Source organism: Heterodontus francisci, chromosome 7 (assembly GCF_036365525.1).
Source record: "Heterodontus francisci isolate sHetFra1 chromosome 7, sHetFra1.hap1, whole genome shotgun sequence".
NCBI lineage: Eukaryota > Metazoa > Chordata > Chondrichthyes > Heterodontiformes > Heterodontidae > Heterodontus > Heterodontus francisci.
In genome coordinates this window covers 14,092,720-14,119,640 of record NC_090377.1, presented here as the reverse complement: position 1 = coordinate 14,119,640, position 26,921 = coordinate 14,092,720, and the positions used below count along the sequence as shown (strand labels likewise).

At 43.5% G+C, this 26,921-nt stretch overlaps 1 protein-coding gene across 1 annotated transcript in view; it reads right to left on the bottom strand.

The window, feature by feature from the left end:
* Positions 1-26,921, bottom strand: part of wnt6b (wingless-type MMTV integration site family, member 6b) — an 80,334-nt gene that overhangs the window by 37,126 nt on the left and 16,287 nt on the right. The window contains exon 2 of the mRNA XM_068034470.1: positions 13,472-13,692. Coding sequence (XP_067890571.1) covers positions 13,472-13,692 — 221 coding nt within the window. The remainder of the gene's footprint in view (positions 1-13,471; positions 13,693-26,921) is intronic.

Here is a 26,921-nt window from a genome sequence, read left to right as displayed (position 1 = left end):
ACCCTCAGCATCAAAAGTGTTTTTTGGAGAGGAGACAGATCCAGGTTTCCACTAGCCTTTATGTGCTGAAGAAGCGTAAGTTTTAAATTATTTACTATTATTTTTGGAGCGATTCCTCAGATACCGAAGCAGTCTGTGTGAAGTTGCAGCAAGATGTGCACAACATTCAAGCTTGGGCTGATAAGGGGCAAGTAACATTCGTGCCACACAAGTGCCAGGCATTGACTATCTCCAACAAGAGAGAATCTAACCATCTCCCCTTGACATTCGTCGGCATTACTATCTCTAAATCCCCCACTATCAACATCCTGGGAGTTACCATTAACCAGAAACTGAACTGGACCATCCACAAATATGCTGTAGCTGCAAGAGCAGGTCAGAGACTGGGAACTCTGTGGCAAGTAACTCACCTCCCAACTCCCCAATGCCTGTCCACCATCTACAAGGCACAAGTCAGGAGTGTGATGGAATGCTCTCCACTTGCCTGGATGAGTGCAGCGCCAACAACACTCAGGAGGTTCGAAACCATCCAGGACAAAGCAGCCCGCTTGATCAGCACCCCATCCACCACCTTAAACATTCACTCCCTTCATCATGGTAGCAGTATGTACTATATAAAAGATGCACTGCAGCAACTCACCATGTCTCCTTGACAGCACCTTCCAAACCCAGGACCACTACCCCCTAGAAGGACAAGGGTAGCAGATGCATGTGAACACCACCACCTGCAAGTCATGGGGGATTCAGCAATGGTAATGCCTTTGAATGTCAAGGGGAGATGTTGGTTGAGGGATAAATATTCTTCAGGACCACTGGAGGCGGGGGTGAGGGGAAGGTTGCGGGCGGGTGGGGGGGGGGGGGGGCGGGGTCGCAGTCCTGGGCTGTTGGCTCTGTTTCTCTTTACACAGATGCTGCCAGATCTGCTGAGTGTTCCCAGCACTTTCTGTTGTTATTTCATTGGAGAACAGCCACCCCCCCCACCCAGTTCTGATTCAAAATTTTGCCACAGGGTCTTTTGCATCCATCTGAGAGGGCAAATGGGGCCTCAGTTTGACATCTCACTATGGCCTCCTGCGATTTGTGCCATATCCATCATTGACCTTTTTAAAGGTTGATAGCTGTTTTTTTAAAAAAGGGATAAAAAAAAAAATCAATTTTTGGCTGTTTACATCAACCAAATTGTTGCACACATCTCTGGTCAGAAACATCAAGAAGTATCTAGTAAAAGACTTTACCAGTCAGGAGTGGCCCTTTATTAACTTTGCCTCAATCACCAATATGGGAAGTCATCCAATAATATAGCATCCTGCCTTGGGATGACGTACAGGAGAGATATCTGTACATACCTGCAGCCAACTGTATAATTTTTCCAAATTCTGCCAACCCAGAAATCTGGACTGATTTAAATGTTTCTTCAGCTGTTTCCCCTGGATTGTTCGTTTCCTCTGAATTATTCAACACTGGTGTAAATTTACCAAACTCCCAATGCTTTCTAATAAAGTACAGATGGAGGGACTGTAACATCAGCCCTGACACCAACTGTTCAAAACATGTTTCCCAAAAATACAAATGTTTTCAAGCAATTTTTACCACAGATACAATAAAGAAGACATTCTCTTCCTTTTTTTTTAACTATTTATGTTGAGGTCTCCTCCTCCTCCCCCACTCCCCAATCCCCCTACACGTCACACTGCCTTCCACCTTTCTGGGAAATTAGGCAGACCAACTCACCACAGTCTATCTGCCTATCTGATTGTCTAACCCACGATTAGGGTAAGTGGCAGAGGGCAAGTGTGCAATTTACACAGAAGACGATGGAACAAATTGATTCCAGATCACTGGACTTATATAAAGAAAAGCTGAATTGGAAAGGCCGTAGGGTTGTATTCTGGGATTCAGGAAATATAACAACAATTTGCATTTATATACCGCCTTTAATATAGGAATGCATCCCAAGGTGCTTCACAACAGCATAATCAGACAAAAGTTGGCACTGAGCAAAAGAAGTCAATAGGAGGGGTGACCAAAAGCTTGGTCAATGAGCTAGGTTTTAAGAAGTGTCTTAAACAAGGAAAGAGAGTTAGAGGTGGAGTATTGGGAGAGAATTCCAGAGCCTAGGGCCTAGGCAGTTGAAGGCATGGTCACCAATGGTAGAGAGACATGGGGTGGGTGGAGGATGCACTAAAGGCCAGAATTGAAGGAATGCAGAGAGCTCGGATGTTTGTGGGGATGCAGAAGGTTGCAGGGATAAGGTTAGGCCTCGGAGGGATTGAAGACGTAGATGAGAATTTCAAAATTGAAGCTTAGGTCAACTGAGAGCAATGAAGTAATAGCTGAACAGGACTAGGCACAGAATAAAAGGCAATCAGCACAGTTTTGGTTCAACTGAAATTCAAGGAGGATGGAATGATGGGAGTCCAGCCAGGAGAGCACTGGGATAGTCAGGTCTGGAGATAACAAAGGCACGAATGAGACAGTAGATGGGATGAGACAGGGATGCACACTGGAACCCGTTGCCCACAAGGGTGTTGGAAGCGGAGACCATCAATGATTCCAAAAGGAAATTGAATGGACACTTGAGGGAAATAAACTTGCAGAGCTATGGGGATTGAGCTGGGGAATAGGACTGACTGGAGTGCTCTACAAAGATCCAGCATAGGCGCGATGGGCCGAATGGGCTCCTTCTGTGCCCGAATGACTCGATGACTATATGACTCTAAGTAGGCAGTCTTTGCAATGGACAGGATATGGGACTGATTGGCACCCCGTCCACAAACATTCACTCCCTCCACCATCGACGCACAGTGACAACAGTGTGTACCATCTACAAGATGCACTGCAGCAAAGCACCAAAGCTCCTTAGACATTACCTTCCAAACTCGTGACCTCTACTACATAGAAGGACAAGGGCAGCAGATGCAAGTTGCCCTCCAAGTCACACACCATCCTGACTTGGAACTATATCGCCGTTCCTTCACTGTCGCTGGGTCAAAATCCTGGAACTCCCTTCCTAACAGCACTGTGGGTGTACCTACCCCACATGGACTGCAGTGGTTCAAGAAGGCAGCTTACCATCATCTTCTCAAGACCAATTAGGGATGGGCAATAAATACTGGCCTAGACAGCAATGCCCACATCCCATGAACGAATAAAAAAAAATTCAAGATGGAATGTTGAACAAACCATCTGACAACACAGTCAGTCGAGACTGTCAGTCGAGATACCAAGAGAGGCAGTGGAGAAGTAAAGCTGGGAGTCATCTGCGTACATGTGGAAGCTGGATCAATGTTGCTAAGGGGCAGCATATAGATAAGGAAGAGGAGGGGGCCAATGACGGATTCTTTGGGGACTCCTGAAGTAACGGTGTGGGAATGGGAAGAGAAGCCATTGCGGGAGATGTTCTGGCTGAGATTAGATTGTGAAGGGTGGAACAAAAGGAGGGTAGTAACAATGAGCTGAACATTGGAGGAGAGATATTGGAGGAGGATTGTACAACTGATAGAGCCAAAAGCGACAAAGAGATCAAGAAGGACAAGGAAGGATAGTTCACCATAGACACAAAGAAAAAAAAGAAAGATGCTGGATTTATATAGCACCTTTTACAACCATAAGGTATCCTGAAGTGCTTTACAGCCAATGATGTACTTCTTGCGGTGTTCTTGCTGTTGTAATGTAGGAATGGAGGTTGCCAATTTGGGCACAGCAAGCTCCCACAAACAGCAATGCGATAATGATCACATTATCTGGTTTTTAGGGATATCAGTTGAGGGATAAATATTGGCTAGGACACCATGGAGAACTGACCTGCTCTTTTTTGAAATGGAATTTTTTACATCCAGCTGAGAGGGCAGATGGGACCTCAGTTTAACATCTCATCGAAAGGCAGGGAAAACAGTTTGTGACTATGTCTAGCGTCATTTCAGTGCTGGAGCAGGAGTGGAAAGCTAATTCTAGAGATTCAAACATAGAGATGCGGGAAATGCGAGCATGAAATTGGAAGGCAACAACGTGTTCGAAAACTTTGGACAAGAAAGGAAGATTGGAGATGGAGTGGTGGTTTGCAAAGACAGTGGGACCAATGGTCTATATTTTGAGGATGTGTTGATGACGGTGATTGCATAAAGGAGAAGGACGGTACCTGAGCAGCAGGAACCATTTGCAATATCCAGTTTGGGGCCATGGATGAGACATTAAAACCAAGGTCCGGTCTTCCCTCTAAGATTGAAGTAACAGATCCCCATTTCAAAGAAGCAGTTCTCCGCAACGACTGGAAAACGGATGACCTGGTCATTGCTGTTTGTGAGAGCTTGCTGTGCATAAATTGGCTGCTGCAATACCATACAGCATTACAGTAGTGACTGCACTTCAAAAGTATTTCATTGGCTGTAAAGCACTTTGGGACATCCTTGCGGTGGGGAAAAGCATTACACAAATGCAAGCTTTTTTCTTTTCTTTGTAATACTCTCTCCAACTACCAAACTATACAATAACTGGCTAATTCATGTCTACTGAGCTATTTAGTATTACAACAACAACTTAAATATATATGTCTCCTCTGAAGTAGCAAATGTCCCATCGTGGTTCACAAAGGGGGAAAATGAGCACAGAGGAGAAGTTATGAGGGCAGTTGGAAAGGTGACTGAAAGTGTAGGTCAGTGCTGAGTTTTGAGTAGGCGTTATGGATGTGGGGAGAGATGCAGCAAGGCAGAGCACCTCGGGAGGAGAATTCCTAATGTAGGTTATGACGGCTGAAGGCTTTATCGCTAACGGTGAGGCAGACGGCAGAGGAAAGGTATAGTGGGGGTGGGGGGTTGGGGAGAGAGACAGGATGGCCCGAGTCAGCAGAGAGCAGGACACAATCTGGAGTGGAGGGCTAAAGGGCGTCATGGAGGAACTGGGGGATGGGGGAGGCCTAATGCATAGAATCATAGAAAGTTTATGGCTTAGAAAGAGGCCACATGGCCCTTCATGCCTGCGCCGGCCAAAAGACAACAAGCCACCTGCCTAATTCCACTTCCTGCATTTGGGCCATAGCCCTGCAGGTTCCAGCACTTCAGGTGCACATCCAGGCACCTTTTAAATGAGTTGAGGTTTTCTGCCTCTACCACCCTTTCAGGCAGTGAGTTCCAGACCCCCACCACCCTCTGGGTGAAAAATGTTTTCCTCATCTCCCCTCTAATTTTTCTACCAATCACTTTAAATCTATGCCCCCTCTCTGCTAAGGTAAATAGGCCCTTCACATCAACTCTATCCAGGCCCCTCATAATTTTGTACATCTCAGTCAAATCCACCCTCAGGGTCCTCTGTTCCAAGGAGAACAACCCCAGCCTATCCAAAGCTGCATTTTTCCAGTCCTGGCAACATTTTTGTAAATCCCATCTGTACCCTCTCTAGTGCAATTACATTCTTTCTGTAATGAGGTGATCAGAACTGCACACAGTACTCAAGTTGTGGCCTAATTAATGTTCCAAGGTAACCTCCCTATACTTATATCCCATGCCTTGGCTAATAAAGTAAAGGATTCCATATGCCTTCTTAACCACCTTATCGACCTGTCCTACTACCTTCAGGGATCTGTGGCTATATACTCCAAACTCCCTCACTTCCTCTACACCTCTCAGTATCCTCCCATTTATTGTGCATTCATTTGGCTTGTTTCACCTCCCCAAATGCATCACCTCACACTTCTCTGGTTTAAATTCCATTTGCCACTTTTCTGCCCATCTGACCTGATATCTTCCTGCAGCCTACAGCTATCCTCCTTGCTATCAACCACGCGACCAATTTTTGTGTCATCTGCAAAATTCTTGATTATGCCCCCTACATTTACATCCAAATCATTAATATATACCACAGCAAAACAGGGAATCTAGTATGGAACCCTGCAGAACGCCACTGGAAACAGCCTTCCAATCGCAAAAATACCCATTACAATTACCCTTTGTTTCCCGCCACTGAGCCAATTTTGTATCCTGTTTGCGACATTCCCCTGGATCCCATGGGATTTTTTTTTAAACCAGTCTGCCATGTGGAACACTGTCTGAAGCCTTGCTAAAATCCATGTAGACCACATCAACTGCACTACCCTCATCAATCCTCCTTGTCACGGAGGGCTTTGTAAAGAAGAGCAAGAACTTTAGCATCAATGAGTTGGGAGCTGGAGAGCCAGTGGACAGAGATGACAGCTGAGTATTGGATGGGTTTCAGGCTACGTAGATGAAAGAAAAAAGGAAGACTTGCATTTATACAGCACCTTTCACAACCTCTGAGCATCCCAAAGCACTTTGCAGCCTAATGAAGTATTTTTGAAATGTAGTCACTGTTGCAATGTGGCAGCCACTTTGTACATGACAAGCTCCCACATACAGCAATCTGATAATGATTATGTAATCTGTTTTAGTGATGTTGGTTGAGGGACAATCATTGATCAGGGAGAACACCCCTGCTGTTCTTCAAGAGAGCAGCTATGAGATCTATTCATTCAGCAGAGAGGGCTTCAGTTTTAACATCTGATCTGAAAGGCAGCATTGCTGACAGTGTTGCACTCCTTCAGCACTGCACTGGGAGTGTCAGCACAGATTATATGCTCAAGTCCTGCAGTGGGACTTTGAACCAACAACCACCTGAGTTAGAGGCCAGAGTGTTACCCGTGAGCCACAGCTGATAACTGGAAACTCCATGTGGAAAGCCAGCTATGGGAGAATCAAATAGGTTTAGAGTTTGAATCCCAGTCCAAGACTGATATTCCAACTGTTGGTTGAGAAGCCAGAAATCAACGTACAGAACAACTGTGAACTTGACAGGTCTTCCTGAGCGAAGTGGATCCTGTTTCTTTAATGCTGGGCTATGCCCCAGGAGAACACAATTAAAGAAACAATATCCCTTCTTGTGGCTTTCATTTCTTGTATGTTTACATGTCTAACTCCAAACCACACAGGCAGGATTCAGAAAGCACTCATCGACACCTCCACTTTATAAAAAGAGATGTCATTTTAAACAGAGTATCAGAAACGGCACCATGAAAGCAAGTATGGCCTGTGTTGAAAGGTATAAGCAGCATGTTTGGAGCTGATGAAACATCTCTCTATCATGTACAGGACTCGGCTGATCTGCTCGAAAGGCCCACCACTATCTAGCAGGAAAAACCTCCAGTTACTGAAAAGTTGGCCTGATCTTTTCAGGAAGGTAGAGACTCCAAGGTGAGTCCAGTTATAGTTTTCAGACTATGAAGTGTTTTCGACAAAGCCAAACCACAAGCAAACTGCACATCGTGGTGAAGGCGTCCCCCAAGAAAATCTGCGGAGGGAGCACTGGGTCAGAATTAAAGGGACAGGTGCCAAGGAACTGGGCAAGAGTTAGGAGGGTGTTGACCAGAAGCTTGGTCGAATGAACAGGTTTTGAGATGGTTCTTAAAGGTGGAGAAAGACATGGAGAGGAAAAGGGGTTTTAAGTGGTACGGTCCAAAGAGCAAGGAGGGGTGGGCTTAGATATTGAAACCCATAGTGGGAAGGGGATAGGAAGGGATGCCTAATAGGTCACAGGTAATGGGCTGAAGGGCCTGGGAGGGGATATAGAAGTGGAGGAGGTTGCACAGATAGGTTAAAGGGCAATTCTGAGGGGCATTTAAAGAATCTAGTTCACAAAATTAGGAAAGAAGAAGGCCAAGAGAAACATTTAAGGTATATCCGTATTTACCTTAAAAATTGGTCCCAACTTGGAAGAATCACTTCTATGTGTGGTTCCTGGTTTTGCCCTCTAGTTCTTCTTCAAAACACAGAAATATGTGTGGGAGGGCAGCTCTCTGTGCTGACTTTGCGATAACATCAGGCCTTAATCAGACTGTTGGTTTATAGGCTTACATCTGGGTGGTCCCCTACTTTTCCCATTGAAGTACCACTGACAGAGGGAGAACCTTGTGTTTAAAGAAGGCTGCACTCCTCCAACACAGGATCCTCTCCTCATATTAAGGGTATTGAGCTGTGAAATGGGGGTGGTGGGTGGTACTGAAGGGAAGGTAAATTAAAGCATAGATCTTTCTGGAAGTGTGCAGAATGAGGATATTGCTTTCCCCCACACCATACCTCTGTCCATGCCAATGCGAGGTTTACATATGTCCCTTTGTGAAATGCTCCTTTCAGTCTGGTGGAGGACTTAATTAGTACCTCATGATTCTCGTTCTAAACAATGTTGATCAAAATCCAACTTGGATTCATCAAATCAAATTCAACCACAAAACCGCTTTCTCCCGAGCGTGTGTGGCAAGAATCTGTAATTTTGGAAGCAGTTGTTTTGGATGGTGCAACACCGAAAGTATAAAGGAAAGACATTGTATTAATTTAACACCTTCGCGGGTCTCTCAGAAACATCTCAAAATGCTTCACAACCTATGAATCACTTTGAAGTCCAGTCACTGATGTTCTCTAGTGAAATGCACTGGTCAATATTTGCACAGCAAGACCTCACAACCAGCTGGTATGATGACCAATTCATTTGCTTTTGCTGGTATTGATCAAAAGAGAAACATTGAACAGAATATCGGGTGACCTCCATGTTTGTGAGGGATGGTCACCCAATACCAAGGGTCGGAGAGGGTTAGCTGCTCTAAAAGGAGGCCTAGAGACAGAAACATTCTCAGTGACTAAAGCTTGTCTGCCGTGGAAGCTACATTTTATCAGCTTTACAAAGTCCCACATGGACTCCAGAATCCAGAATAGCTGCACCCTTCTGCAAAATTTGAAAGGGGACAAGAAACAGGGCTAATGAACAGGAAATCCTGGCATGTGCTTCCAGACTTACTGTCAATCATAAAATATCCTGATGGTTTATTATGCCTTTCCATCTCCCAAATGGTGAAGGGCATTGTATAACTTAATAACCGAAAACAATGACACATTTATGCACTTAGTAAAATATTCTTCACATGCTTTAAGTAAAGTAAGAAAACTGTAGGATTATAAAATATACCCGGGTCGAATGGCCTCCTACTGTGCTGTAAATGGCTAATGACTCTATGAACCTCTATCTTCAAGTGACTGTGCCTGAAGGGTTAGATTGCTATATTTGTGAGAAGCAAAGTAGGGGCCAAATACAGCAGGGATAGTTGAATACTGGGTGAAAACCAGGCCCTATACTCAAAAAATAGACTTATTGACTGGATTATATATTTATTTAATGATCTTGCGTCTGCACATGTTCCCTGCACAAAGACATTACTTCCTGCATGGATTTGTAAAAGGCTTTTACATGCTTGACTAATATAAATTGAATTTTTTGATGAAGTAACAGAGAAAGTTGATGAAGGGAATGTGGTGGATGTTGTCCATATGGATTTTAAGAAAGCATTTGATAAAGTACCACATAGAAGGCTGGTTAACAAAATTGAGGCTCATGGAATAGGATGGTCAGTGTCCAATTGGATAAAAAAAATTGGCTTAAGGACAGAAAACAGCGAGTCATAGTAAATGGTTGTTTTTCAGACTGGAGGATGGTAGATAGTGGTGTTCCCCAAGGGTCAGTGCTAGGACCACTGTTTTTTTTCTTGCTATATATAAATGAGTTGGATCTTGGAATACAGAGTAGAATTTTAAAATTTGCGAATGGCACCAAACTTAGAGGTGTGGCAAACAGTGAGAATGATATGAACCACCTGCAACAGGACATAAATAAGCTAGCAGAATGGGCAGATAATGGCAGATGGAATTTAATACAGACAAGTGTAAGGTGATGCATTTTGGCAGAGGGAATAGGGAGAGCCAATATATACTTAATGGCACAGTTCTAAAGACTGTGCAGGAACAAAGGGACCTAGGGATGCATGTGCATCAATCTTTGAAGATGGCAGGACATATTGAGAGACTGGTTAGCAAGACATACGGATTTTGGACTTCATAAATAGAGGCATTGAGTACAAAAGCAGGGAAGTTATGCTGAACCTTTATAAAGCATTGATAAGGCACCAACTGGAATATTGCATTCAGTTCTGGTCACCACACTTTAAGAAGGATGTGAGGGTCCTTCAGAGGGTGCAGAGGGGATTTACCACAATGAGTCCAGGGATGGGGGATTTTAGTTACAAGGTTAGGTTGGAAAAGCTGGGGTTGTTCTCCTTACAGCAAAGGAGATTAAGGGGAGATTTAGTAGAGGTGTACAAAATTATGAAAGGCATAGATAAGTTAGATGGGGAAAAACTGTTCCCATTAACTAATGGTACAAGGTCTTGGGGACACAGATTAAAGGTTTTGGGTAAGAGATACAGGGGGAATATGAAGAAGAACTTTTTTTTACACAGCAGGTGGTAATGACCTGGAACTCACTGCCCACAAGGGTAGTGGAAGGCAAGACAATCAATGATTTCAAATGAAATTGGAAGGCCACTTGAAGGAACTAAACTTGCAGGGATACGGGAATCAAGGGAAGGAGTGGGACTGACTAGAATGCTGCATGGAGAGCTGGCATGGATTCAATGGGCAGAATGACCTCCTTCTGTGCCATAAATGACTCTATGACTATGCTTTTTGTCACATTTTCATGTCAACTTTTCCCCATTATAAATGTCTTTGTCCAGATCTATAATGAGAACTGGCTATGTAAACCTGTCACGCTGTAACTACATCCTCCTGCCAATGGTGGCACTGTAGTGCCTGATCTTGGAGTCACCTAGCTTCTCAGGCTAGACCTCAGCAAAACTCCGATGCACCAACCAAATGTACGTATCTCCCAAATTACCATAGGTTTGCTGCTTAACTAAAATGGGAATATAAAAACAAATTAATGGTGACAATAAGGTCAGAATGTACAGCTTAAAAGTATTCACTTCTGTGCACCTTGGTTGAATTATCCCCTGCCCTCTTAACCCCACTACACTTGTTTTTGATTCCCGCTCTGTGCAGCCACAGGAGATTAAAAAATCAGACTGTGCTGGGAAAATACTGGGGGTGAAATTGATCTGAGGGGTACAATAGCACAAAATGGGTGAGAGGAAATCACCTTCCTGTTTCACACCCCGCCCGATTTCTTTTTATATTGCGGGAATGAAAAACAGGTTGATGATTGGCTGTCGCCGCTTTACACTACCACCCCCAGGCCAATTTCACCCTTACAGTGTCCAGCCAAAACAAGGATGGCTGTTAACTCACCCTTCTCTCCAACTATCTTCCACAGTTCCCTCATGCTTAGAACCATTCTCCCCGATTTTACCTCACCTTCTCTCCTGCTCTTTTCAGCCTTGTTGGTTTCCTGCAGTCTGGACCTTGGTCCTTCATCTGGGCGATTTAATAAATAATTATCCAAGCTGCTAGCTTTTGAAGTTTGGCCAAGCAAAAAAAAAATCATAAGTCAGAAATTGGAAAGCAGAAGGGTTTTATATATGTTAAGGTGTCCATGAAGGAGAGATAACGGTAAACTGTCTTGGATATTCCCTGTGGGTGGCTCACTATTGATAATTGATGTCCTTCCTTAAGCTGTCTTTGTGATCAAGCCTCAGCAAGGAAGTAGTCAGTTGATTCCCTCCCACCTTCAGATTTTCTCCAAGTTGAGTCCTGTTGCTGTAGTTTCAACCAAAGAGCCCCATTCTTCATCTGTGACGCAGCCAAAAGTCAGTGTCAAAAGGATAGTGCCAAAATGTAAGGTGTCGATTCTGATTAGCCCTCAATTCCTCATTGTTATCCAGAGTCCCCTCCTCTAGAGGAAGTGCATTTGAATGTTTGAGTGAGGAGATCTTTGGACGTGCCTGTGATGTTTTTAAGGGTATTGATTAGGTCACACCTGGAGCCCTGTGTGCTGTTCTGGTCTCCTTACCTAAGGAAGGTCATACTTGCTCTAGAGGGAGCGCAACGCAGGTTCACTAGTCTGGTTCCTGGGATTGCCCTATGAGGAGAGATTGAGTCAACTCAGGCTTTATTCCCTGGTGTTTAGAGGAATAAGAGGTGAGTTAATTCATAGAATCATAGAAAGTTTATGGCACAGAAAGAGGCCACTTGGCCCATCGTGTCTGTGCCAGCCGAAAAACAATCCACCTATTCTAATCCCACCTTTCAGCATTTGATCCGTAGCCCTGCAGATTACGGCACTTCAGGTGCATATCCAGTCTCCTTTTGAATGTGTTGAATGTTTCTGCCTCAACTACATTTTCAGGCAGTGAGTTCCAGACCCCCAACCCCTATGGGTGAAAAAAAATTTCCTCATCTCCCCTCTAATGTTTCTACCAATCACTTTAAATCTATGCCCCTAGCCACTGAACTCTCTGCTAAGGTAAATAGGCCCTTCGCCTCCACTCTATCCAGGTCCATCAAAACTTTGTACATTTCAATCAGATCTCCCCTCAGCCCTCTCTGTTCCTGAAACATAAAAATTCTTAAGGGGTTTGACAGGGTGATGCTGAGAAAATGTTTCCCCTGGCTGGGGAATCTAGAACACAGGGTCACAGTCTCAGAATAAGGGATGAGATGAGGAGAAATTTCTTCACTCAAAGTGCTGTCAGTTTTTGGAATTTTCTACTGTGGATGCCCAGTCGTTGAGTTTATTCAAGACAGAAGTCGATAGTTTTTTGGATATTGATGGAATTAAGGGATATGAGGATAGGGCGGAAAGTGTAGCTGAGGTAAAATATCTTACTGAATGGCGGAACAGGCTCTAAGTGCCAAACGTTCTACTCCAGCTTCTTTTTCTCATGTTCATATGCTCAATCATGATGAAGTGGCCTGCTGGCATTTACGATCTTGCTTCATGTCTGACGAAATGCTACTTGGCTGAATCAGTGCAGGGCACCCCAGGGTTAAATAGCCCAGTGATGTGCGCCGTGTCCACGTCACATGAGACCAATCGGGTGGAAGAACCCTGATTCCTTTCTCTCCACCCTCAGAGACCAGCACTCCTACCAGCTGAGATCTCATTCAGCATAGACCAGTGATGTAACCCGGGGCCTGCACAGCCTTCTGGCATAGTTCCTCACCAGTTGGTGGCTTTACCCAGAGCGGAAACGCTCCAGCTAATTCTGACATCGCACGTGATTACCCAATTTGTACCCAAGCAGAATCCTCAACGCCCGTAACTATTCCTAGCGGAAACTTGTGACCACCTTTCAGATCCTTGGGAATTTCAAGCACCGGAACTCTTCCAACAGCACTTGTGGAGATCTGGAGAATTATTCCCGCTGGGAGGTCAGGAGCTTCCCCCATTTGAGAAGATTTAATTCATGATGTGATGATGGGCAGGGTGAAGAGGAGGTTGGGTTTAAAGGGTTAAACTACGCACCTGATGTCATGAGAGTTGAGGTTGATGTAGTGCAGATGTGGTTAAGCAGCTCAAAGTACTGCACTGACAGGCTGCACTAAATCAATAACCCTTTCAGGGAATACTTAATGGGATTAGACGAATATCCAAAGCTTAATGCGAATTGATGGATGAGCACACCCTTTATCCCCCCCCTCCAATCCCCCGAGAATCCTGCTACATGATCTGATTCACCTCGTACCTTGCTGCAGGATTTTTCCAAAGTATTTATGGTGGATGGTGCAGTTCCACCTGCGGCTTCTGAATTGGAATTGGCATTCTCGCACCCCCAGCCTGGCTCCTTTTGCCACCTCGCTCACGATCTCCGGCTCGGTTTGGCACAGCTCGGCCTGCTTTCCTGCCAATCGCTTGGTTTTGCGACAGATGCTGTTTGGGTCCATCACCAAAGGACTTCCCACTGCCCTGCAGCCAAAACGGCAGGGAAAAAAAAAATCAACTGAAACATCAAAGTCATTTCAACTTAAAATATTAGCCCCTCTAGTGATGTCACATTGATCAGCACAGGAGAAGGTACAAAGTAGATTCACAAGGACGGTACCAGAACTGAGAGGTTCTAACAATCAGTAAAGGCTAAACAGACTAAAGTTCTTTTATCTAGAAAAGAAAAAGGTGACATGATAGAGGTCTTTAAAATCATGAAGGGGTTTGATAAGCTAGATGAAGAGAAAATGTCTCCACTTGGAGTAAGACCAGAACTACAAGGCTATAAATATAAAGTGGTCACGAAAAAATCCAATCGGGAATTCAAGAGAAATTTCCTTACTCAGAGAGTGATGAGAATGTGGAACCTGCTACCACAAAGGGTGTTTGAGGCAAATAGCTGCATTTTAGGGATGGCGGATAAACACATGAAGGGGAAAAGAATAGAAGGATATGCTGATCAGGTTAAAAAGAAGTGGGTTGGGAGGAAGTTTACATAGAGCATAAATGTTGGCATGGACCAGTTGGGCCGAATGGCCTGTTTCTCTGCTGTTGACTTGATGTAATAAGTGTTTTAGCACAGCTCTCGTCATCCTGAGATGCTGGGACTATGACCTGAAAAAATACCTGCTGCTTACTGGACTAGTATGTGCCTCATTTTATTTACGACGCGCACGCACACACATACAAAAATATCAAACATGCAGCCACATGATCAGCAGCTCTGTTTTAAATCAAAGTTTAATCCCTTGTGTGACTCGGTGGAGTATTTAACAGCTCCGCAAAAAGCAAGCTGTGCCAGATTCTCTGGCCTATAATTAAGCTCCCCGTACCTACATGCAGGGAATATCTTTGTGTGGGAGTAAACAGGAGGGGGAGGTGTATTGGAGATCTGTGCAAGAGGTGCTGTTCATTTCTTCTTGTGAAAAATGGGTGCTCCAGTTTCTGTGATGCATTGGTGCTTTGCACAATGCACAGGGAATATTCAGGCATATGTCTGCACTTCCATGTGGCGAGTTCCCTATCTCGCCCAAGTCCTCATCATGGGCTGTGGAACAAAGAGACAATAGGGAGGTATTTGTGTCTATGTATCTATATATATAGGTATATATACATGCCTGTGTACAAATAGAATTATATCCTGGCAGTGAATGTATGCATGTATTACACATGGCATATGTTGTATTGGCTGCAAAGGAGACCAGTTCCCAGCAAGTGGTGCCAAACCCACCCCCCACGCAACCCCCGCCCCCCCCCCCCCCCCTCCCTCCACAGTCCCGCTGCTTCTCAGTCATCACTATATCCCAATTTCCTGTGTAATTCCAGATCCTGGGAGCAATAGGTGGAGACTTGGCAAAACAGGTCACTTCAAAGGACATTGAACCAATCATATATTGTATGACTCATGTTACAGACCAGAAAAGAGTGTTCAGATCTCCTTCTTGACCGCATTAATTACTCAGTTGTGGTTTTTACAACAATCTGACAGATTTCAAGGTTTTTTTATCCTCAAACTTCTGGGTCTCATCCAGTGCCATAACTATTACTTTACTGAACCATCGCAATCATCATCCTGTATTCTGGACTCTACTAGGAAGTTACCAGTGTCAGAGGATAGACAGTCATCTTTGGGTTCCCAACCCTCCAGTATTGTCCTGGAGTCTCCAACCATTACAAATTAATCTCAGGGCAGGAAATCCCAAGAGAAAAATCATAGGGGCAGTAAAAAAAATGTTTTCAATTTCTTTGAATGCTTTCATTTATGAGTAATTAAAAGCTTGGAAAAGGGGGAAAAAATTGTTTTACGGGGTGGGGCAGTTGTAGGCAGATCATGTAATGAAACCTTCAGAAATATATCCAGCCAGAGTTGGTAACTCTAAGTCAGGGACCCCTTTGAGGTTCAGATATGCAGATGTTTAAAGATGGAAGTAGAGTTAAAGAAACACCTTCAAAAGGCAAATGGAATTCTCGATTTACATTGTAACATTGCATACAACAGCAAAGAGGTGATATTAAATTTATACAAGCTGTTAGGCTGCAATTCAAAGATTGAAAATAGAATCATAGAATGATTACAGCCCAGGAGGTCATTCAGCCCTTCATGTCCATGTCAACTGCCTGTAAGAGCTACTCAGCCAGTCCCACTCCCCTGCCTTTTCCCTGTAGCACTGCAAATCTTTTCTCTTCAGATAATTATCAAATTCTCTTTTGAAAACCAATTGAATCTGTCTCCACCACACACTTAGACAGTGCATTCCAAATCATAACCACTCGCTGTGTAAAAAAGGTTTTTCCTCATGTTGCCTCCACTCTGTCCAAACCCCTCATGATTTTGAACATCTCGATCAAATCTCCTCTCAATCTTCTCTTCTCTAAGGAGAACAGCCCCAGTTCTCCAATCTATACACGTAACTAAAGTTCCTCATCCCTGGAACCATTCTCGTAAATCTTTTCTGCACCCTCTCTAAAGCCTTCACATCCTTCCTAAATTGTGCTACCCAGAATTGGACACAATAGTCCAGCTGAGTGGGCACGTTTAGGATTCTTAGAAGCCCATGGAATTAGCTCAGTGCCATGAAGCAGAGGATGGTAGTGGATGGATGTTTTTCAGTCTGAGAGGTGGCTTGCTGTGGTGTTCCCTGTTGGTTTTGGGTCCATTACTCTTTTAAATTTTTATAAACGACCTAGACTCAGTTATAAGGAGCAGCATTATAAAGTTTACAGATGATGCAAATATCAGCAATGTGGGAGTGATGAGGATGGTTTTCAGTCTCCAGATGGCATATGGGATGCTGGGATGGGCAGAGGCATGGCATATGGAGTTCAATGCAGAGAGGTGTGAAGAGATGCACTTTAGGTGGATTAATATGGATAGATATTATACTATAAATGGCAGGATTTTGAAAAATGTAAATGAGCAGAGAGAACTTGCTGTCCATATTATAGAAATTCTTAAAGGTGGCAGGCAAGTTGATAAGTTGTTTAAAAAAGTATATGGGTAACTTGGATTTATAAACAGAGGAATAGAATATTCGTGACTCCTCAAATACTGAAGCAGTCCGTGTAGAAATGCAGCAAGACATGGACAATATCCAGGCTTGGGCTGATAAGTGGCAAGTAACATTTGCGCCACACAAGTGCCAGGCAATGACCATCTCCAACAAGAGAGAATCTAACCATCTCCCCTTGACATTCAATGGCATTACCATCGCTGAATCCCCCACTATCAACATCCTAGGGGCTACCATTGACCAGGAACTGAACTGGAGTAGCCATATAAATACCGTAGCTACAAGAGCAGGTCAGAGGCTAGGAATCCTGAGGCGAGTAACTCACCTCCTGACTCCCCAAAGCCTGTCCACCATCTACAAGGCACAAGTCAGGAGTGTGATAGAATACTCTCCACTTGCCTGGATGGGTGCAGCTCCAACAACACTCAAGAAGCTTGACACCATCCAGGACAAAGCAGCCGCTTGATTGGCACCCCATCCACAATCATTCACTCCCTCCACCACCGACGCACAGTGGCAGCAGTGTGTACCATCTACAAGATGCACTGCAGCAACGCACCAAGGCTCCTTAGACAGCACCTTCCAAACCCGCGACCTCTACCACCTCGAAGGCCAAGAGCAGCAGATGCATGGAAACATCACCACCTGCAAGTTCCCCTCCAAGTCACACACCATGCTGTCTTGGAACTATATCGCCATTCCTTCATTGTTGCTGGGCCAAAATCCTGGAACTCCCTTCCTACCAGCACTGTGGGTGTACCTACCTCACATGGACTGCAGCAGTTCAAGAAGGCAGCTCACCACCACCTTCTCAAGGGCAATTAGGGATGAGTAATAAATGCTGGCATAGCCAGCAACGCCCACATCCCATGAATGAATAAAAAAATATATAAAAGCAAAAAGATCATGCTAGCACTTTATAAAGTATTCGTTAGGCCACAGTTGGAGTATTGCAGACAATTCTCGGCTACTCACTTCAAGAAAGGTGTAAAGACCTTAGAAAGGATGCACAGGAGGTTTACCAGGATGTTAACAAAGATGAGGGAATTCAGTTATGAGAAGAGGTTGGAAATTAGGACTGTTCTCCTTGGAGCAGAGAAGGTGACCTAATAGAGGTTTACAAGATCACGAGAGGTTTTGATAGAGAAAAACTATTCCCTCTGGCAAGTGGGTCAATGAACAGAGATCAGACATTTAAAACCATTGGCTAAAGATCTAGAGGGGGATGAGGAGAATGTCTTTCACTCAGAGAGTTCTTGGGATCTGGAATGCTCGAACTGAAAAGGTGCTGGAAGCTGATTCTATAAATCATTTTAAAAGGGAGTTGGACAGGAACACGAGGATGAGGAACTTACAGGGTTACGGACAAAAAGAGGGGACATGGGAATAAACACGACTGCTCTTTCGAAGAGCCAGCACAGGCACGACGGGCCGAATGGCCTCCTTCTGTGCTGCAAGTTTCTATGATTGCATGTAGTTCTGACCAGCCAATTATAAGAAGGCTGTTAGAGACTTGGGGATATTGAAGAGTGACTAGAATGATGGCAGTTACTTTAAAAAAGAATAAAAATATGCTTTTTTTTAAAAGCTGGAACTGAGATGGTTAAGGGGAATTTAATTGACGTTTCCAAAATTATGAAAGGTTTTGAGAGGATGAATAGTGAAAGGTTGTTTCTGCTAGTTGGTAAATCAGTCAAAAGGAGGCAGAGACTCAGGATTTACATGACAGTTATTCCAACTTTTCCACAAGTGGCTTTTGTGGCAGAGACTATAGCAACATTCAAAAGTGGATTGGAAGATTTAAATGTAACGGGATACAAAGAAAGAGCAAGGCATGGGATGGGAGTAGATAGCTGGGGTCGATCAGCTAGTACCAGTCTCCTTCCGGACTGTAGTTGCTGTCATACAATAGACAAGCACAGAAGAAGGCCATTCGGCCCATCAACTCTGCACTAGCTCTTTTGAAGAACAATCCACTTAGTCCCACTCTCCCCTCTTTCCCCATATCCCTGCAATGCTATCCCTTTCAAGTATTTATCCAATTCCCTTTTGAAGGCTACTATTGAATTCGTATCCACCAGCCTATCAGGTAGTGCATTCCAGATCCTAACTACTTGGTGCATAAAACATTTCTCCTCATGTCACCTCCGGTTCTTTTGCCTCTAGTTATCAACCCTTCAGTCATTGGAAACAGTTTCTCTTTATTTACTCTATCTAAATACTTCATGACTTTGAAACATTATATGATTCTTTGAGCTATACAGTCTTAAGATCCTGCTTTCACTGTTGGTGATCCACTAAAACCCCAAGATCCTTCTGTGTGCTTTCTTCATCTGTTCCCAATTATTTTGGACTCACATTTCTGTCTCCCTTCCTTAGCTTGATGGTTGCACTTCTACATGTCAAATGGCATCTCTCAGCTCTTAGGAAATTCCCCCAACCTGTTCAGATCCTTCTGCGACCAATCCACTTGTTCACACAGCCTACAATCCTTCCCAATTTGGCATCATCACCAAATTGAGTGAACTTTGTTACTGCCTCTTCCTCCAACTACTTAACACAAATCAGAGAATAGTCATGTAGTGGTTCTGTTACTGAACTTGTAATCGTCATGAAGGTCCTGGGCTAATAATCCAAAGCAAACGCATGAGTTCAAATCTCGTCGTGTCACTTTGTGAATTTAAATTCAATTTTTACAAATCTGGAAGTAAAATGCTGGGATCGGTAAAAACGGCCATGAAGCTGTCTGTTTGTCATTAAAGACCGCAACTGGCCCAGTCATGTCCTTCAGAGAACGAAACCTGCCGTCCTTATCTATTCAAGAAGACAGCTCACCACCACCTTCTCAAGGGCAATTAGGGATGGGCAACAAATACTGGCCTGGCCAGCAATGCCCACATCCCATGAAACGAATAAATAACAAAACAATTCTGCACCCATATATGACTCCAGTCCTACACCAATGCGGTGGACTCTTCGCTGCCCTCTGAAGGGACATAGTGAGCCACTCGGTTGTATCAAACCACTTGGAACAAATTCAAGAAGAAGGCCCACCATTACCTCCTCAAGGCAAAGAGGGTGGGCAATAACTGCCTTTCCATTGACACTCACATCCTGTGAATGAATTTTTTAAAGTTTTGATAGCCTCAAAACTGATCCTGCTGTATCCAGTAGTCACCTCTATCCAGAGATGCTACTTCCTTAATAACTCCTCTTTACATCCTCTGGACAGTTTCTCTCCTACTGCAGCCTTTTCTACTTTGTAATTCCCTGCAGTATCTAAACAAAGGCTTTGCTAAAGTCACGGCTTCTGAGAAAAGCATAGAGGAAAGATATTGTGAGCGGTACTTTAAAGATGATATAGGTAAGTGTCTTGTAAATTATGCTATTCTTTATTATCTTGCAAACCTTGCTGACAGCACTGATTCTTTTAGTGAGAATCTAACATTCAGATCGATTTTCAAAATATATTTACAGATAATTTCATTTTTATTGTCAGTTTTTTTCTGAGTGCTCACTGTTGTCTGGCTGTTATCAGACAAGCTTCGCAGTTCTCTACTGGAAGTTTATGCCGCCACTTTCTGCTTTATGATTGGTCCATTCCTTACCAGTTCTGTCATGATTTGTTGTAGTTTTAATCATATGCAAGTTTGCACCAATCAAGTGCAAATGTGACAAAGATATTTGCAGAGTGTGACTCACTAATTGTGTGGCACTGAAGTGTGATGGACAAAACTTGCAGTGGAGGAAAGACAATAGGGTCATTTTGGTTTCAATTACTGAATGAAAAGGCTACCGATTTTACATCTCGTTTAATATTCCTCTCCTTCAACTCCAAGGGTATCTGTCACAAAACTGCTTTAGCCATTAGTCCCAGATCAAGCATAGGGTGTCACTGTCTACTGCCAAACCCCCTCACTACTCTGGATCATCCAGGAGAACAAAGATAATCCTTGGCTGCCTTTCTGCATTATCAACAATCTCTTTAAACTCCCTGCACCTCCCCGCCAACAACTTAGACCCCTCTGCCCTCACCTCCAACAAGTGCGAGGAGCTCATGGATTTCTTTGTCACTGCGATTGAGACCATCCATTCAGCTGCCTCTGCTGCTTCCTCCATTTCTCTTGCTCACCAAATTAAACTTCTCAGCACCCTCCCCCCTCCCCGTCTCTCACCAGTTGCTTTCCCTTCTTGATCATGCCTCCTCTGAACTCACACTGTCCTTGAGAATCACCTCTTGCTCTCTTGGCTGCACTCCTGCCAAAACTGCAGATCACCGAATTTGTGTCCCTAGCTCCCATGTGAATTGGCATTGTAAATAATTCGCTCTTCTTGCGCACTGTTGCCCCTCCCTTTCAAAAATGTCATCATGATTTGGGATTAGGAAGTTTTGGGATTAGATTTTGTTTATTCATTCAAGAGATGTGGGCGTCGCTGGCTAGGCCAGCATTTATTGCCCATCCCTAATTGCCCTTGAGAAGGTGGGGGTGAGTTGCCTTCTTGAACCGCTGCAGTCCATGTGGGGTAGGTACACCCACAGTGCTGTTAGGAAGGGAGTTCCAGGATTTTGACCCAGCGACAGTGAAGAAACGGCGATATAGTTCCAAGTCAGGATAGTGTGTGACTTGGAGGGGAACTTGCAGGTGGTGATATAGATTTTTTAAAAGCAAAATACTGGAGATGCTGGAAATAGGAAATAAAAACAGAAAAAGTTGGAGCTACTTAGCTGGTCTGGCAGCATTTGTGGAGAGAGAAACGGAGCTACTGGGCAGGATTTTCCTGTGGGCTTTGGGACCCCAATATCAGAACCAAATGCGGATCCCAAACCCACACTTGCCGGGCCTCAGCTCTGCTGAGTATTTCCAGGATTTTCTGTGATTTTGGGGAGATTGGGTAAATTTGGGATTAGGGTGGTTTGAGATTTAGTAGGTTTGGAGTTAGGAAAATGTGAGGTTTGTTAGGTTTTACATTAGGTTAGTTTAGGGTCAGGGAAATTTGTGATGAGATACATTTGGGTTTGGTAGGTTTGAGATTAGGAAGGTTAGAGCTTTGTTAGATTTGGGATTAGGGAGGTTTGGAGTTAGGAAGATTTGGGATTATGAAAATTTGGGATTAGGTAGGATTGGAATGAGGAAGATTTGGGGTTTGGTAGATTGAGGTTAGGAAGGTGGGGGTTCATTAAATTTGAGGTCAAGTAGGTTTGACATTTGAGATACTTGGATTCAATTGAATTCAACAATGATAGATTTTTGAAAATACTAACCTAAAACAAATTGTACTGGTAATTTAGATCAACTATGGTGTGCGTAAAGTGCCAAAGAGTACTTCTGCAAATGTCTGATAGTACACCTCCCGTCTGTCTAAATCTTCCCTAATTGGTGCAATTAAGAACAGAACCCGTACCTAAATAGAATGAATTTAACAAGCACTCCATCCTGATTATTGCCATTCATGGTAGCTACATCTAGTGCAACAACCAACACTTCAGTCTCGCTATCCCTTGATGCAACTCCAGCTCATGCCAACTGGGTTAAACCAGCAAAGGGAACCCAGGGAGATCCCCATCAATACAGAAACTGCTTTTAGATAATATTCCCACCTTTGTCCCTGTTATATCTAAAGTGGGTCAAGGATATGGAGCCCTTGGCTGTTGATGTGATGTGATATTTATACAGTCAGTAAATCAGCTCTGCTTCATGCATTCAAGAGTTACAATGCCTCTTCAGCCCTATATGTTTATATCTATTAAGCAATGAGAGTGGTGGGAAATGTCAGTATTTTCATCATATAAAACATTTTTGTCTTTTTTTTATTCCTTCATGGGGTGTGGACATCGCTGGCTAAGACAGCATTTATTGCCCATCCCTAATTGCCCACAGTGCTGTTAGGAAGGAAGTTCCAGGATTTTGACCCACGACAGTGAAGGAACGGCGATATAGTTCCAAGTCAGGATGGTGTGTGGCTTGGAGGGGAACTTGCAGGTGGTGGTGTTCCCATGAATCTGCTGCCCTTGTCCTTCTAAGTGGTAGACCCCGCAGGTTTGAAAGGTGCTGTCGAAGGAGCCTTGGTGCGTTGCTGCAGTGCATCTTGTAGATGGTACACACTGCTGCCACTGTGTGTTGGTGGTGGAGGGAGTGAATGTTTGTGGATGGGGTACCAATCAAGCGGGCTGCTTTGTCCTGGATGGTGTTGAGCTTCTTGAATGTTGTTGGAGCTGCACCCATACAGGCAAGTGGAGAGTATTCCATCACACTCCTGACTTGTGCCTTATAGATGGTGGGCAGGCATTGGAGAGTCAGGAGGTGACTCGCCGCAGGATTCCTAACCTCTGACCTTCTCTTGTAGCCACGGCATTTGTATGACTACTCCAGTTCCGATATAGAAAACTTTTCACTCAACGATAGAAATCCAGAATCCCTGTAGTCACTGTTCTACATCAAACAAAAGCTGAAAATTGGAAAAAAAAATTGAGAAACCTAAGTGAAAGAACAATACCCAAAATTAGAAGCTCAAGGTTGAATAGAGTGTGAGAAAGAAAGACTTGCATTTATATAGCGTTTTTCATGACCTTTTAGAGCACTTTCCAGCCACTTTTTAAGCACAGTTGCAGTGCTGATTTAGAGAAAGGTAGCATGTTAGGATTTCTACAGCCTGCAGAATATAGATGAGAAGACTGAGGGAGGCAAGGAGTTTGATGGGAGGGAGTTAGAGTAGGGGATGAGGTCAGAAGTCTTGATTTTAACACAGTGAGGAGGAGCTTTTTAAAGATTTAGCCTCCCTGCTTTTGTACTCAATATCTCTATTTATGAAGCCCAAGATCCCATATGCTTTGTTAACTACTCTCTCAATACGTCCTGCCACCTTTAAAGATCTATGCGCGTAAACCCCCAGGACCCATTGCCCCGGTACACTCTTTAGAACTGTACCATTTAGTCTACATTGTCTCCCACTATCCATTTTGCCAAAATACATCACCTCATATTTCTCTGTATTAAATTCCATTTGCTACTTGTCTGCCCATTCTGCTAGCCTATGTCCTGTTGCCTGCTGCATCTCCAAGTTTGGTATCATTAGAAAATTTGAAATTTTACTGTATATTCCAAAAAAAACACTGGTCCGAGCACTGAACCTGGGGGAACACTGCTGTCTACCATCCTCCAGTCTGAAAATCAACCATTTACCATGACTCGCTGTTTTCTCTCCTTAAGGCAATTTTTTTATTCAAGCTGACCTTGACCCTCCTATTCCATGAGCCTCAATTTTGGCAATCAGCCTTTTATGTGGTAAATTGTGGGTTCAAGTCCCATTCCAGCAACTTGAGCGCAAAATCTAGGCTGACACTTCAGTGCAGTACGCAGGGAGTGCTGTACTGTCGGAGATGCCGTCTTTTGAATGAGACATTATACTGAGGTTCTGTCTGTCCTCTAAGGTGGATGTAAAATACTCCATGGCACTAGTGTGAAGAGGATTGGAGGAGTTCTACTCGGTCTCCTAGGACAATATGTATCCCTTAATCAACATCAGATTATTCAACCATTATCATATTGCCATTCGTGGGATGTTGCTGTGCACAAATTGGCTGCTGTGTTTCCAACATTACAAAAGTGACTACACTTCAAAAAGTACTTCATTAGCTGTAAAGTGCTTTGGAACATCTTGCTGGCATGAAAGGTGCTTTAGAAATGTAAGTCTTTCTTCTTTTTTCCTTCTTTCAGTCTCTCCCTAAAACCTGCCTCTTTGAGCAAGCATTTGGTCACCTGTCCTAATATCTCCTTATGTGGGTCACTGTAAAATTATATATAATGCTCCTGTGAAAGGCCATGGGACGTTTTACCATGATAAAGGCACTATATAAATGCAATTTGTTGTCTGCTCTTCATTTATCAAATGAGTCGTACTTAGTTGTTGAATGCTCAGGGCCTTAATCACTCATCTGTAAAAGATGTTGTTACGGCCAGGCGAGAAAGGTGTCTAGGGGTCCCTCTCAGCCTTCACCTGGTCTTACTGTAACAGGGTTTAATTTTAAACACATTGTGTTTTTAGCTCCCCCTTGGTGAATCCTTGCTCACCACTTTCCAATTCTAAGGCAAAGAAAGCAGCACAAACAGGCTTTCATAGGTCTAAAGAAGAAAAGTTGAAATTTATTAAACTTGAACTCTAATTCAGTTAGTGCCTACAGATACACGACACACCCACGTTAGCATGCATACGCAATACACACGTGCAAATAGAGACAGAAATAAGCAGAAGAAAAATAAAGTGGAAAAATTTGAGGCAATATCTGAAGAGTTTTGTTACGGTTCTTCAAGCTCTCTGTAGAGTCCTTGATTGTAGGTAGATCTTGCTTTTCATTGGGGCCCAGTAATCTTCTTAAACCTTGTTCACTGTTGGAGACTTTTCTCTCTTGGGATTCATGTGTTTTCAGTGGATTCACAGGCTTGTGAGAAAGAGATGGGAGCAGACAGGAGAGAGATCTTCTCAGTCCAGGAGAAAACAGGCACTCTGAGTTCAAACAGTTTGTACAATTCAGAAAAACCCAGGTTGCCAAGCAGCTTACTCATGTGACTAACTGGTCTGACCAGGTCTCGGATTGTATCGCCTTAGCAGTCTCTGGAATGCTCCTCTTACACACAATACCTGGTGATCAACGTCCATTGTGGGTTGAATGTGTCAAGGAATGGTCCTTTGTCCATCCAATCACTGTCTGTTTATATGCAAATGTCTTTTCCAGCCCTGGCTGATCTGTTTAACAAGTCCTTTCTTCAGTCCAGTAACAGTTTAAAATCAATGTTCATGGCAAAATTAATGTGCCTCATTCTTGGCAGGTGGGGGCCTAGCATGACAATGTTCACTTTGATGGAGACAAAGTGACATTGGGTTCCAATCTTGCAATGTCACTTAGACATTTAGCACTGCTCTGGGACCTCCTATCTACATCATCCCTTGTCACACTAGCCAACCTGTGGGATCTCACTTTATTGTTGATTAGTGTCAACTTGGAGGCACTTCTGTGTCGTGCATTGATGCCCATTAGGAGATGGATTGACTCTGGTCCCTATCAGACTTGCTGGATTGGAAGTCTGCAGCCAGCAGTGTTTTCAGCACCTGCGAGTAAAAAAACTGCTGTAATGAGCAGTTCAGTATCTTTTGCTCCAAAATAATGAAGAGGTCGACGCCTTGTGCTCTAATCATCTCCTTACCCCCTAATCCCAGCAAACTAAAAGATTAATTGGAACCAATATTAGATAGTGATTCAATCATTGATTATACCCGGAATGCAAGCTTTTATCACACATTCATGTCCTCTGTCTCTCTCACACACAATAATGGGACCTGCCACGATTCACCCCATCTGTAATGCAAGCCAGAATGGATTATCAACAATACTGTTTAAAATATTGCTACCGGAATCCCCAACCGTATACTAAATTATTTTTAATATTTACTATGCCAAATGCGGAACACCTCAAAATCATTGGGTTCTAAAAATAGAGAAGAAAGAATTTGCATTTATATAGCACCTATTATGTCCTCGGGATATCCCAAAGCACTTTACAACCAATGAAGCCCTTTTTTTTAAGTGTAGTCACTATGGTAATGTAGAAAACACAGCTGCCAATTTGCGCACAGCAAGCTCCCACAAACAGCAATGTGATGCTGACCGGATAATCTATTATAGTGATAGTGGCTGAGGAATGTATATTGGTCAGGACACTCAAATTTATTGGATTCTCATAAATAAAGAGATGATCAAGAGTGAGAAGCAGCAACAGAACAGGTCTGCAAGTAGCATTGAAAAATCTTGATACGGTTTATGTTCTATCACTCGTACTCACTCATCCAACATTTGTATCACAAACTGATAACAAAGAAATTGATCATGCCTTATTTCACTGTGTCCTTGTGTCAGGCAGCTACTGCTGTTGCACCCACAGAACATTTTATACTATATGCTGCCGTGAGTTATTTCATAACTCGATAATCCTGAAGTAGTTGCTCTGTGATTGTTAATCTTTCAATGTGAACATTGTCTACATCAATGATCAAAGAGCAAATCAACAGAAGCAATAGTGGAGTATAGAAAGTGTAGGATGGAGCTTAAGAAAGCAATTAGGAGAGCAAAGAGGGGATATGAGAAAGCTCTGGCTGGTAAAAGTAAGGAAAATCCCAAGATATTCTATAAGTATATCAATGGGAAGA